The 15,248-nt window shown below is 44.8% G+C and overlaps 1 protein-coding gene across 1 annotated transcript in view; it reads right to left on the reverse strand.

Annotated features, from left to right (window-relative positions):
• Window positions 1-15,248, reverse strand: part of ptdss1b (phosphatidylserine synthase 1b) — a 61,443-nt gene that overhangs the window by 34,045 nt on the left and 12,150 nt on the right. Inside the window, 5 exon segments of the mRNA XM_038808977.1 lie at window positions 2,632-2,744; window positions 4,598-4,739; window positions 12,173-12,228; window positions 12,230-12,247; window positions 12,249-12,325. Coding sequence (XP_038664905.1) covers window positions 2,632-2,744; window positions 4,598-4,739; window positions 12,173-12,228; window positions 12,230-12,247; window positions 12,249-12,325 — 406 coding nt within the window.

Here is a 15,248-nt window from a genome sequence, read left to right on the forward strand (position 1 = left end):
AGTATATTTTAAATAATGATAGGCTGGGAAGTGTTGCTATTCCGAGGGACTTGGGCATCTTTGTACATGAATTACAGAAAGCTGACATGTAGATACAGTAAGTTTATAGTTGGCTTTAATTACAAGGAGTCTGAAGTATCAGAGTAAAGAAGTCTTATGTCAATCATATAGAGCTCTGAATAGATCACACTGAGTACTCTACAAAGTTTTAGTCTCCTTACTCAAGGAAAGATATACTTGCCTTGGAGGGAGTACAACTAGACTGATTCCTGGGATGATTGTCCTATGAGTTATTGTGCAGGGACTATATTCACCTAGAATTTAGAAGAATGAGGTGGTGATATAATGGAAACATAGAGAATTCTTAAGGGGCTTGTTAGGGTAGTCACAGGGAGGAAGTTACCCCTGGCTGGGAATCTCAAACTTGGGGATCACAGTTTCAGAATAAGTGGTCAGCCATTTAGCACTGGGATGAGGAAGGTTTTCTTCATTCAAAGGGATCTGCATCTTTGGAATTCTCCACAACAGAAAGCTGTGGCTGCTCAGTCTATTCAAGACAGATTTTTGGTCACTCAAGGAATTAAGGGATATACGAATAGTATAGGAAATGAATAATCCCTTATCGTACAAGTAGGCTTCATTGATGTTACTGTGAAAGCCCCTAGTCGCCACATTCTGGCACCTGTTCGGGGAGGCCGGTACGGGAATTGAACCCGCGCTGCTGGCATTGTTCTGCATTACAAGCCAGCTTTTTAGCCCACTGTGCTAAACCAGCCCCATGGTTGAAGAAGATGATCAGCCACAATCTTATTCCATATTGGAGCAGGCCTGAAGACTGGATGGTCTGTTCCTGACCCTTGACCTTATACTCTCAAAGACAATTGAGGAGAGGCAATAAATGCTGTCCTTGCCCAAACAAATGAATATTTGACACGGAGAACAAGTGAAATATCGAATAAACCGGATTAAAAACAGAACTGTTGACATTCAATAGAAATGATGTGGAGATGCCGGCGTTGGACTGGGGTGAGCACAGTGAGAAGTCTTACAACACCAGGTTAAAGTCCAACAGGTTTGTTACAAACACTAGCTTTCAGAGCACTGGTCCTTCCTCAGGCGGCCTCTCCTTCAATAGCTCAGCTGGTAGAGTGGAGGACTGTAGATGATTAAAACTGACATCCTTAGGTCACTGGTTCAATACCGGCTCGAAGGAAACCCTCCTTCAATAGAAAGGCAAAGAACTGATCATCAATCTGATGATCATTGGGTCACAGGAGGGCTACTGCATGTAGTTAATATACTATAATCAGAAGGATGGAGCTATGGAATAACTGCACTGTAGGTTTATTTATGTGCCACCAACCTCTCAAGTTCACCTTACTCACTATCTGCAATAGTTCTATTCCCCAATTCTGCAACTTCTCTGCTCTAAGATTAAGCCCTGGGACTCATGTGCTTGCTTCATGTCAAACCTCAGAAGCATTCCTGCTCTAAGATCCACCCCCGCATTGCCTCAGTTTAATTTCACATTTACTGATATGACAATGGCTTTTGTATGTGCTGGTACTGGTAAGGACCACAAATCCAAATCCACCACAACTGCAACAGGATACCATTTGACCCAAAGGTTCAAGGTCAGTGTTGGCTCCATCACTTTGTGTCAGACAAGAACGTGAAAGCACTTAATTCCGTCGGCCAGTCTGCAATCCTGCTATCTACTCAGCTCAGCCCCAGTTTGTCACCACAGCCTTCTGCGGCAAAGAGTTCCACAGATTCACCACCCTCTGGCTGAAGAAATTCCCCCTAGTTTCTGTTTTAAAGGATTGTCCCTTTAGTCTGAGGTTGTGTCCCCTGCTTCTAGTTTTTCCTACAAGTGGAAACATCCTCTCCACGTTCACTCTATCCACTCCTAGCAGTATTCTGTAAGTTTCGATAAGATCACCCCTCATCCTTCTAAACTCCAGCGAGTACAGACCCAGAGTCCTCAACTGTTCCTCACAGAATCCCTACAGTGCAGAATGAGGCCATTTGGCCCATCAAATCTGCATCCTACCTAGACTCACGCCCCCCACCCTATCCCTGTCACCACACCCAACCTTTTGGATACTAAAAGATTATTTGTCATGGCCAATCCACCTAACCTGCTCATCTTTGGGCTGTGGGAGGAAACCGGAGCACCCGGAGGAAATCCACGTAGACACGGGGAGAACGTGCAAACTCCCCACAGACAGTCATCCAAGGTCAGAATCGAACCTGGTTGCTGGTACGTGAGGCAGCAATGCTAACCACTGTGCTTTATGAGTTCTACTTTTTAAATATGGCGAGACACAAAGTGGATTAAAACACTAAAGGAACATAAATGAGGTAGAGAATATGTGGAGATGACAGTTAGAAGGCAGAATGAACAAAATAAAGAGTGAGAAATAAACAGGGAAAGAGAGATGGCATGTAAAGATGAAGAGGAAAGGCAAAGAGAAAAAGGTGGAAGACAAGTTGAAAGACAGACGGGAGAACAACAAACTATCAGCAGCAGACAAAAATCAGAAAATAAACGATTTATTTTTATTCATGAGAAAAATACCACAGCAAATCAACAAGGATGTGTAAATACAAGTGATAAAGTTGCTTTACCGTACAGTTGGAGCTGTGATCACACCGATGAAGAGAATTCTACCGTAACTCAGCACATGGCCCGCTTGAAACACAAAGATGTGTTTCAAGAAAAAGGTGTTCAATTCAGTCAACTAAATAAAACAAAAACACAAACTAATGAATTCCAATAATGCTTTTGTTTTCTTAACATTATAGATAGAATTTACAATGCAGAAGGAGGCCATTCAGCCCATCGAGTCTGCACCGGCTCTTGGAAAAAGCATCCTACCCAAGGTCAAGACCTCCACCCTATTCCCATAACCCAGTAACCCCACCCAACACTAAGGGCAATTTTGGACACTAAGGGCAATTTATCATGGCCAATCCACCTAACCTGCACATCTTTGGACTGTGGGAGGAAACCAGAGCACCTGGAGGAAACCCACGCACACACGGGGAGGATGTGCAGACTCCGCACAGACAGTGACCCAAGCCGGAATCGAACCTGGGACCCTGGAGCTGTGAAGCGATTGTGCTATCCACAATGCTACCGTGCTGCCCTTTAATGAGTAGATAATTGGTTTACCATTTAGCTTTTCTTCATTGTTCTTCCAGGCTCTTAAATGTGGATGTAATTTTAGTTTTCTCTCCTTTTACATAGAACATAGAACAGTACAGCACAGAACAGGCCCTTCGGCCCTCGATGTTGTGCCGAGCAATGATCACACTACTCAAACCCATGTATCCACCCTATACCCGTAACCTAACAACTCCCCCCCCTTAACCTTACTATTAGGACACTACGGGCAATTTAGCATGGCCAATCCACCTAACCCGCACATCTTTGAACTGTGGGAGGAAACCGGAGCACCCGGAGGAAACCCACGCACACACGGGGAGGACGGCAGACTCCACACAGACAGTGACCCAGCCGGGAATCGAACCTGGGACCCTGGAGCTGTGAAGCATTGATGCTAACCACCATGCTACCGTGCTGCCCCACTTATTCCCACTTTAATATTAGAACATAGAACAAAGTGCAGAAGGAGGTCATTCGGCCCATCGAGTCTGCACCAGGCCTTGGAAAGAGCACCCTACCCAAGTCAACACCGCCTATCCCATTCCCGCAACCCCACTTAACCTTTTTGGACACCAAGGGCAATTTAGCATGGCCAATCCACCCAACCCGCACATCCCCGGACTGTGGGAGGAAACCGGATCACCCGGAGGAAACACACCCAGACACGGGGAGAATGTGCAGCCTCTGCACAGACAACGACCTAAGCCGGAAATCGAGCCCGGGACCACGGATCCGCGAAGCGACCGTGCCAATCATTATGCCACCGAGTAGAGATGTAAAAGAACATAGACTGACATGATAAGTGGTGAATGTAATTTCTGACAGTCAGGGCAAAGGGACTGCACAACCAATTAAATAGGACAAAGATCAGTAGGCGAACTAAAATAATTTTAAATGGTAATGCGAACCAGGCAATGAACAAAAGAAGGACAGTTTGAGAGCATCTCAATCTATTGCTATTGTAGAGCGCAGCATGTGTGAGGCACTAACAATGGAAAAAGTGCAGAGCATTCATTCTGCATTCAAGTCACTCAGTTAAGTATTGGATGCACTGTTAATGCGTCAATGCCCTGCTGCTAACCTAGTCACATGCAGCCCCACACTTTCACAACACCCAACCAATCCAATTTCAACCCCATAATTTGGAAATCACCATGATTTCACAAACTATACTAAAACATCAGTTCCATTTGACAATAACTAGCTAGCAACATAACAAAGCAAACCAAATTACAAATTGATTGCAGAAACGCAAAGTGCAAAACAGGCAATAGCACCCATTTAAGCAGCAGGGTGCACAATGGGTGGCTGATCTGTTATTACACATTTTACACCCGCCAAAGTTGAATGCTCCACCCAATAAGTTACAAAGAAGTATCTTTATCAGATGAGAAATCATACATGCTTTCCAGGTTTATTATTTACCTGCCAGATAATTAGGAAGAGGTAAATTCCAGCCACCCTCTGAAAGGAGGATTTTGGATCAAACCAGCGAACATACGTCCAACTGGCTGGAGTAAATTGCAGCACTGCTCGTTTCAGCTTTCCACTGGTAGTGTGAATTGCCCTGATAGAAATACATTTTATTAGTATGGGCTTAACACAAAGTAGAAAGACCTTCCATTCCCCAAAACAAAAATGCATTATAACTTATTGTAAATCATTTTAAATAGCATCAATTGCAGTAGTTTTAATGCCAAGTGACCAAACTTGCAGGAATGGTCACAATGAAAAGCAAGTGTAAGGGAACTTTTAGGCTGCAGCAATCACATCATATTACAAAGAAGGTTGAGAAGGATGAGAATGGAACTAGGGAAAATAAGGGCTAAACAATTATTGAAAAACAGAAAAAGGCATAGACAGCAGTGGGAATCATTTGAAACGGTGACAAATAAACAAGAAAAATATATTGCACTAAAAAAACGAACAAGCTGTTAAAGACAAGCTATAGATAAAGAAAGAAGACTTGTGTTTATAGAATATTTTCATGGCCACTGAGCAGCTCAGTGCCTAATAGCCAATTAAGCACTTTTTAGAAACTGTAGTCATGGAGCTAATGCAGGGAATGCAGCTACATATTTGTACTGCTCCCACAAACAGCAACCCGATAATGACCAGATTATCTATATTTTTTGTGGTTGATGGAGGGATAAATAATGGCCAGGACATGGTGGATAACTCCCCTCCTCTTCTTTTAAATAGAGCCTGGGTGACGGCATGGTAGCACAGTGGTTAGCACTGCTGCCTCAGTGCCAGCGACCAGGATTCAATTCTGGCCTCAGGTGACGGTATGTGTGGAGTTTGCACGTTCTCCCTGTGTTTGCGTGGGTTTCCTCCGGGTTCTCCGGTTTCCTCCCACAGTCCAAAGATGTGCAAGTTAGGCGAGGTTACGGGGTTAGGACAAGGGGCCCTTTCAGAGGGTCAATGCAGACTCGATGGGCTGAATGGCCGCCTTCTGCACTGTAGGAATTCTACGGTTCTATGGGACCTTTTACGTTCATCTAAACAGGCAGGTGGGGCCTTTTTTTATTTCTTGTCTGAAAAATGGCACCTCAAACAGCACAGTACTCCCTCAGGACTGCACTGGAATGTCGTGTCGGACTTGACTTCTGTGCTCAAGGCATGAAATGGGAATTGAGCCCGGAGATTGTGAACAGAGTGAAGGTACCAGGTTGATGACCTTTCATCAGCACTGGGTAAAGTATGAAATGTAGAATTTATAGAATAGAATTTACAGTGCAGAAGGAGGCCATTCGGCCCATCGAGTCTGCACCGGCTCTTAGAAAGAGCACACTACCCAAGGTCAACACATCCCCCTATCCCAATAACCCAGTAACCCCACCCAACACTAAGGGCAATTTTGTACACTAAGGGCAATTTATCCTGGCCAATCCACCTAACCTGCACATCTTTGGACTGTGGGAGGAAACCGGAGCACCCGGAGGAAACCCACGCACACACGGGGAGGATGTGCAGACTCCGCACAGACAGTGACCCAAGCTGGAATCGAACCTGGGACCCTGGAGCTGTGAAGCCATTGTGCTATCCACAATGCTACCGTGCTGCCCCAATAAGTTCAAAGCAACTAGAAGGGGTGTGTGGAAAAGGTCTGTGATAGAAGATAGGAGAGAGTAAATAACAAAAGGAGTTGGTGGTGCAAGGCCGAAGGGAGCTGAACTGGGAGAAGGAAAGAAAGATTGCCTGGAGGTGTCAATGACAGAAAGGTGAACAGCTGCTACCCGAGGGAAAACAAAACAAGAAAAACAGAGTGAAACTGAAACCTGCAAAGAAAAAGGAAACAAAATGGGGCAGGGAGAAAGAGATTATGGTTTGAAATTGTAGAACACATGTTAAATCTGGAAGGCTATGAAGTGCCTAATGGAAAGATGAACTGCTGCTCCTTGAGCCTATATATAGCTTCAGAGCTTTTGTATGAGACAGGATAAAATCTTTGGTCCAAATGGATTGCATCCATATATGTTCAAAGAGGTTAGGGTAGAGACATTATTACATGTATATAAAAACTCATTAGAAAAGGGAATAGACCAAGAGGATTGGCAGACCATAAGACACAGGAGCAGAATTAGGCCTTTCGGCCCATCTAGTCTGTTCTGCCAGTCAATTTTCATACCCGATACGTTCCTCGTCCCCATTCTCTTGCCTTCTCCCCATAACCCCTGATCCCCAGACAACTAATGTAATTCCTATATATAAAAATGGAGATAGAACAATGTAGGGAATTATAGATCAATATGAAATCCTTATTCAAAGATGACCAACCTTACTGAATTATTGAAGGAGCAGAAAGTTTAGATGTGGGTAATGTGGTGAATGCAATATATTTAGATTTCAGAAAAGCATTGGATGCTGTCAGAACACGTCCAGTTAGAGAAACAAGTAGCAAATTGAAAGCAAGCTGGTTACAAAACAGAAAACAGGGGTGAAGGGGTTAGCAAAAAGTGGTGTTTCACAAGATTCAGTACTGGGACCACTGTTACATAAATAATCTGTACTCGGGAATCCAAGGTATAATGTCACAATTTGCAAATGAGACCAAACTGGGGGGTGTAGTTAATACTGCAACAAAATACAGGAAGATATTAATAAACTTGCCAAATTGGCACATAATCAGCAAATAAGCTTCAATAAAAATGTGCACATTTTGGCACAAAAAGTAAGGAGGCTAAATACTTCCTAGAAAATAAAAGTCGAATAGAATAGTCCAATAAAGAGGGATCCAAAGCATACAGGTACACAAATCACTAAAAGTAGCATTTCAAAAAGGCTTTTAACACAAAACGAAACAAAGAACCAAAGTGAACTTTGAGAGGGGCAGAACTGAAAAGCAGAAATGTTTAGTTACACTTGCATAGAACCTTGGATAGACCACATTTGGTATTTTTAAAATTCGATAGCTATGCCTGCATTTATTGTCCATCCCTAGTTGCCCTAGAGTGCTGTTAGGGAAGGAATTTCAGGGTTTTGACCCAGCAATAGTGAAGGAACAGTGATATATTTCCATGTCAAGATGATGAGTGACTTGGAGGGGAACCTCCAGGTGGTGGTGTTCCCAGGTATCTGCTGCTCTCATCCTTCTGGATGGTAGTGGCTGTGGGTTTGGAAGATTCTGCCCAAGGAACCTTGGTGAGTTCCTGAAGTGCAACTTGTAGATGGTGCACACGGCTGCCACTGATCATGATGGTGGAGGGATTGAATGCGGAAGCGGTAGCATCAAGCAAGCTGCTTTGTCCTTTTGATGATGTTCAGCTTCTATACTGTTGTTGGAGCTGCAGTCATCCAGTCATTACACTCCTGATTTGTGCCTTGTAGATGGTGGACAGGCTTTTTTGGGGGGGGGGTGGGGGGAGAAGAGTTGCCCACCACAGGATTCCTCGCCTTTGACCTGCTCTGGTAGCCACGGTATTAATATGGCTAGTCCAGTTAAGTTTCTGATCAATGGTAACCCTGAAGATGCTGATAGTGGGAGGATTCCGTAATGGCAATGCCATTGAATGTCAAGGGCAGTAGTTAAATCCTCTCTTGTCGGAGATGGTCATTGCCTCGCACTTGGTGTGTACAAATGCAACTTGCCACTTCTCAGTGCAAGATGGATATTGCCCAGGTCGTCTTGTTGAATTTGGATATGGACTGCTTCAGTATCTGATGGGCCATGAATGGTGCTGAACATTGTGCAGTCATCCGCAAATATCCCCACTTATGACCTTATGATGGAAGGGAGGTCATTGATGAAGCAGCTGAATATGGTTGCGCTTAAGACACTACCCTAAGGAACTCCTACAGTCATGCCCTGGAGCTGAGATAATTGACCTCTAACCACCATAACCATCTCCCTTTGTACCACGTATGACTCTAACCAACGGAGAGTTTATTTGTTCATGGGACGTGTCGAAGGCTGTGCCAGCATTTATTGCCCCTCTCTTAATTGCCCTTGAGGGGGCAGTCAAGAGTCAACCACATTACTGTGGGTCTGGAGACCAGGTAAAGATGGCAGATTTCCTTCCCTAAAGGACATTAGTGAATTAGTGACATTAGTAGGGTTTTTCCCGACAATCGACAATGATTTCATGGTCATCATTAGACTTTTTTAAATTCCATATTTAATTCGGTAGTGGCGGGAACTTGGGTCCCCAGAGCATCACTCACTGTGACAATACCACTACACCACTGCCTCCCCATTCCTATTCATTCCAATTTTGCTAGGACTCCTTGATGCCATATGCGGTCAAATGCTGCCTTGATGTCAAGGGCAGTCACTCTCACCTCACCTCTGGCATTCAGCTCTTTTGAACCAAGGCTGTAATAAGGTCAGGAGCTGAGTGATCCTGGCGGAACACAACTGAATTTCAGTCAGCAGGTTATTGCTGAGTAAGTGCCGGTTAATAATACTCTTGATGCAGCACAGTAGCTAGCACTATGGCTTCACAGCGCCAGGGTCCCAGGTTCGATTCCCGGCTTCGGTCACTGTCTGTGCAGAGTCTGCACGTTCTCCATGTGTCTGCATGAGTTTCTCTCCGGGTGCTCCGGTTTCCTCCCACAAGTCCTGAAATATGTGCCATCAGGTAATTTGAACATTCTGAATTCTCCCTGTGTGTACACGGAATGTGGTGTTTAGGGGCTTTTTAACAGTAACTTCATTGCAGTGTTAATGTAAGCCTACTTGTGGCAATAAAGATTATTATTATTCCAACACTTGGCTGATGATTGAGTGTAGACTGATGAGGCGGTAATTGGCTGTATTGGATTTGTCCTGTTTCTTGTGTACAGTAAATAACTGGGCAATTTTCCACGTTGCTCGGTAGATGCCAGTGATGTAGCTGAACTAACAGCTTGGCTAGGGACGTGGCAACTTCTGGCGCACAAGTCTTTAGGTCTATTGCTGGAATATTGTCAGGACCCACAGCCTTTGCAGTATCCCTGGCCTTCAGCCATTTCCTGATGTCACGTGGAATGAATGGAATTGGCTGAAGACTGACGTCTGTGATGTTGGGGACCTCAGGAGGAGGCAGAGATTGGTCATTGACTTTGTACTTCTGGCTGAAGATTGTTGTGAATGTCTCTGCCTCGTCTTTTGTGTAGATATGCTGGGCTCCTCAATCATTGAGGATGGGGATATTTGTGGAGCCTCTTCCTCTATTAAGTTGTTTTATTGTCCACAACCATTCACAATTGGATCTGGCAGGACTGTTGAGCTTAGATCTGACCCATCGGTTATGGGATTGCTTAGCTGTCTATTACTTGTTGCTTATGTGGTTTGGCACGCATGTAGCCCTGTGTTGTAGCTTCACTAGATTAGCATCTCACTTTTAGTTATGCCTGGTGTTGTTCCTGGAACACCCTTCTGCACACTTCATTGAAACAGGGTCGATCCCCTGGCTTGGTGGTAATGGTGGAGTGGGGATATGCTGGGGCATGAGGTTGCAGATTGTGGTCAAGTACAATTCTGCTGCTGCTGATGGCCCATAGCCCAACTTTGTTGCTAGATGTGTTAAAAATCTATCCCATTTAGCCATGATGTGGAGATGCCGGCGTTGGACTGGGGTGAGCACAGTAAGACGTCTTACAACACCAGGTTAAAGTCCAACAGGTTTGTTTCAAACACTAGCTTTCGGAGCACTGCTCCTTCCTCAGGTGAATGGAGAGGTACCTCTTCATTCACCCGAGGAAGGAGCTGCGCTCCAAAAGCTAGTGTTTGAAACAAACCTGTTGGACTTTAACCTGGTGTTGTAAGATTTCTTACTGTGCTATCCCATTTAGCACAATGGTAGTGCCACACAACACGATGGAGGGTATCCTCAACGTGAAGACGGGACTTTGTCTCTACAAGGACTGTACGGTGGTCACTCCTACCGTTACTGTGATGGACAGATACATCTGCAGCAGACAGGTTGGCGAGGATGAAGTTAAGTATGTTTTTCCCTCATGTTGGTTCCCTCACCAACTGCCAGTCCCAGTTGAGCAGCTATGTCCTTTAGGACCCGGCCAGCTCGGTCTTTGGTGGTACTACCGAGCCACTCATGATGATGGACATTGAAGTCCCTCCATCCAGAGCACATTCTGTGCCCTTGCCAGCCTCAATGCTTCCTCCAAGTGATGTTCAACATGGAGGAGGAGTGATTCATCAGCTGAGGGGGGATGGTATGTGGTTCTCAACAGAACGTTTCCTTGCCCATGTTTGACCAAGTGCCATGAGACTTCATGGGGTCCCAAGTTGATGTTGAAGACTCCGAGAGCAACTCCCTCCCGACTGCACACCAATGTGTCGCCACCTCTGCCGGTGAGACAGGACATACCCAGGAACGGTGAAAGTGGTGTCTGGAACATTGTTTGTAAGATATGATTCTGAGATCATGACCATGTCAGGCTGTTGCTTGACTAGTCTGTGAGATAGCTCTCCTAATTGTGGCCCCAGTTGTTAATAAGGAGGACTTTGCACAGTCAACAGGGCTGGGTTTGTCGTTGTCACATCCGGTGCCTTGTTCGACGCCGGGTGGTCCGTCCGCCTTCTTTCCTTTGTTTCCTTCATAGTGGTTGAATACAATTGAGGGGCTTGGTGGGCCATTTCAAAGAGCATTTAAGAGTCAACCACACTGCTTTAGACCAGGTAAGGATGGCAAGTTTCCTTCCCTCAAGGACATCTGGTGAACCAGTTGTATTTTTACAGGCCATCCACTATGGCTTTTTATAGTCTTCATTAGACTTTTTGTTTGCAGACTTTTTTTTATTGAGTTAAATTCCACCATCTGTGGTGGTGAAATTCAAATCCAGAGCATTACCTTGGGTCTCTGAATTACTGGTCCAGCGACATTACCACTGTGCCATCCACACAGTAGAAAAAGGATAGTGTGTCAATCGATAAAGTGCAAAAAGATTTTGTAGAACAATATCAGAATTGGGATACTGTGAATTGGACGTTCTGAATTCTCCCTCTGTGTACCTGAGCAGGTGCCGTAGAGTGGCGACTAAGGGACTTTCACAGCAACTTCATTGCAGTGTTAATAGAAGCCTACTTTTGACAAGAAAAATAAAGGTCAAGATTTCACAGCTTGGTGCTCTTTTCTTAAAAAAAAGAAAACTAAGCAATGACTTGATGGAGGTCTTTTAAATTATGGAAGGGCTTGATCGGGTAAAGATAGAGAAGGTGTTTCTGCTTGCGAGAAAGAGAACTGGGGGCACAAGTAGGAAGCAGTAACCAAGAGATGCAGCAGGAAATTCAGGGAAAATGTTTTTACCCCAGAGAGTGGGTTTGCACGGAAAACTCACAATTAAAAAGAGTAGCTAAGTGAATAGCACAGATGCTTTGAAGGGAAGTTAGATAAGTCATGACATGAATATAGAAAGCTATGTTAATGGGGTTAGATGAAGAAAGTGTGGTGGGATGCTCATGTGGAGTAATAAACACTAGTACTTAACTATGGGCTGAATAATGTGCTGTTAACACTCTGTAATGTGCAAACAAATGACAAACCAAGGGACACTTACTTAAAACTTCCCCAATGATAGGTTCTCATTTCCAAGAAGCGGCAGACCACCATACCAAAGCCAAATACCACCACCCGTTGCAGAGCAGAATGTCAAGAATGACCTGATCCCACCAGCATTCAGCAAAATTGGGCAACAGATGCATGAAGAAAGCTAAAGGGAAGATAAACAAAAAATAAAAATTAATGACACAATGAGCAGGGAAATCAATTTCATTTATGCAGCTAAACAGTTGAAGGCTTTAAACACAGGAGCAAGGAAATAGAACTGGAGTAGGCCTTTCGGCCCTTTGAGCCTGCTCTGCCATTCGATATGACCATGGCCTGATCTTTATGTGATGTTGATTCCACATCCTTGTCTTCCCCTATAACCCTCAACTCCCTTGTCTATCAAAAGTCTAACACAGCCTTCATAAATTCAAAGCCTCGAGTGCTCTCTGGGGAAGAGGATTCCAGACTAACTATCCTCAGAGAACGTTTTTCCCCCTCTCATCTTAAATTATAAAATGAGACTTGTCAAGTAGAAGGCAAAGCTAATTTACAGTATGAAATATGAAAGTCTAATAATTACTCTTTCAAAATAACCTATCACACACAAACACAAAACCACATACAAAAATAAAATAAAGGAATTCTGCCCAAAGATTATAAAACCAATGGCTCAGGGGTAGAAGGCTAGATGGTGGAGTCCCTTGAAATGGTGTCTGGGTCATACATTTGATCGCTCAGCATTGCCTGTAACAATTGATAACTCTGGCACTTCTTTTCAGGCGGACTTGACAGAAACGTGCAGTCGGTCGAATTCAGAACGTAGAGTGACTTTGGAAAACTTCCATTCAACTTTCTGCTTTTGGCTGGGGCTGGAGGTTCAGGTGTTGTCTTCTTTACCTCGGCAACTGATCCTTCTCTTTTTCACCCCAAAGCAAAACCGCCTGCCAGCTCTTAACACAATTTTCCCAAGCATGTTTGTTTCCCCTCAGAAACATAAAAACAATGGTGACACTCTCGTAAACAGTCCACCAGGGTCAAGATAATTCCAGGGTTTTAAAAACGCCTTGATGACCTTTTCTTGTAAAGTGCTGTCTTTTCCAGGATGAGCAGCATAACCTTTGTGGTACAGTGCCTTTTAAAACACGAAGTCTTCCAGAATATTATTATCCTTGAAGATCACAGAATTACAGAAAATACAGTGCAGAAGAGGCCCTTCGGCCCATCAAGGCTGCATCAGCACATGAAAAATACTTGATACTGCCTACCTAATCCCATTTACCAGCACTGTGGTCCATAGCTTCAAATGTTATGATGTGCCAAGTGCTCATCCAGGGTACTTTTAAAGGATATGAGGCAGCCTGCCTCTACCACCCTCCCAGCAGTGCATTGCACAGTCACCACCCGCTGGATACAAAGGTCTTTCCTCACATCCCACCAAACCTCTGTCCCTCACCTTGAACTTGCATCCCCCTGTGACTGAACCTTCAACTAAGGGGAACAGCTGCTCCCTATCTACGCCCCTCATAATCTTGTGCACACTCGATCAGGCCACCCCTCAGTCTTCTCTCCTCCAGCGAAAACAACCCATGTCTCGCCATCCTCTCTTCATAACTTAAATGTTCTATTCCAGGTAACATCATGGGAAATCTCCCCTGTACTCCTTCCAGTACAATCATATCCTTACTATAATATGGTGACCAGAATTGCAGTCCATGTCCAAATGTATCAAGACCTGGACAATATCCAGGCTTGGGCTGACAAGTGGCAGTTACATTCGTGCCACACAAGTGCCAGGGCATGACCATCTCCTACAAGAATGGATCTAACCACCGCCCTTGACATTCAACGCATTATCATCGCTGAATCCCCACAATCACATCCAGGGGGGTTATCACTGATCAAAGAACTGAACGTGCTAGTCCATATTAATACTGTTGCTACCAGGGCAGGTCAAAGGCTCCAAATCCTACGGCAAGTAACTCACCTTCAGACACCCCTCCCCCAAAGCCTGTCCCCATCCACAAGACACAAGTCAGGAGTGTAATGAAATACTCTCCATTTCCTTGTATGATGCAGTACTAACAACCTCAAAGAGGTTGACACCATCCAGGACAAAGCAGCCCATTTGATTGCTCACCCTTCCAAACACATGCTCCATCACTGACAGAACAGTGCGCCATGTGTACCATCTACAGATGCACTGCCGTAACTCAGCAAGATTCCTTAGACGCACCTTCCAAACCCATGGCCACTACCATCTAGAAGGACAGAGCAGCGATATCTGGGAACCCCAGCACTGGAGGTTCCCCTCCAATCACTCACCACCCTGACTTGGAAGATATCGCCATATACCTTCATGGTCGCTGGGACAAACACCCTGGATCTCCCTCCCTACAGCACAGTTGGTGGTACCTGCACCTCAAGGGCACAGTTCAAGAAGGCAACTCACCACCACCTTTTGAAGGGCAACCAGGAATGGACAATAAATGCTGGCATAACCAGCAATCCCACATCCCATAAATGATTTTTTTTTAATGCACAGTACTCCAGCTGTGGTCTCACCAAAGTTCTATATAACTCCAACATGAGCTCCATGTTTTTGTAATCAATGCCTCGATTGATAATGGTAAGTGTCCCATATGCCTTTTCACCACCCTGTTTCACCTGCCCTCCCACCTTCAAAGCTTTTTTTAAAAATAATTTTATTCAAATTTTTCAACAAATTTCTCCCAACAATAAAGTAAACAAGGTGTAGAAATAAACAGAAAGAAGGACCCCCCCCCCCCCCAAATACAAAGCAATAAATGAACAACAATACAATACAATACACCGTCGCAAAAACAAACCCCCTTGACCCCCTCAGGGGAAACTTGACCTTCTCTAGCCTGATGAACCCGGCCATGTCATTAATCCAGGATTCCAGGCTCGGGGGCTTTGCGTCCCTCCACTGTAAAAGAATCCTACGCCTGGCTACTAGAGACGCAAAGGTCAGGGTACTGGCCTCTCTCGCCTCCTGCACTCCCGGCTCCCGATGCTACCCCAAAGATCGCGAGCCCACAGCCTGGCTCCACCCTGGTACCCGACCA

This window comes from Scyliorhinus canicula, chromosome 10 (genome assembly GCF_902713615.1).
Source record: "Scyliorhinus canicula chromosome 10, sScyCan1.1, whole genome shotgun sequence".
NCBI classification, from domain to species: domain Eukaryota; kingdom Metazoa; phylum Chordata; class Chondrichthyes; order Carcharhiniformes; family Scyliorhinidae; genus Scyliorhinus; species Scyliorhinus canicula.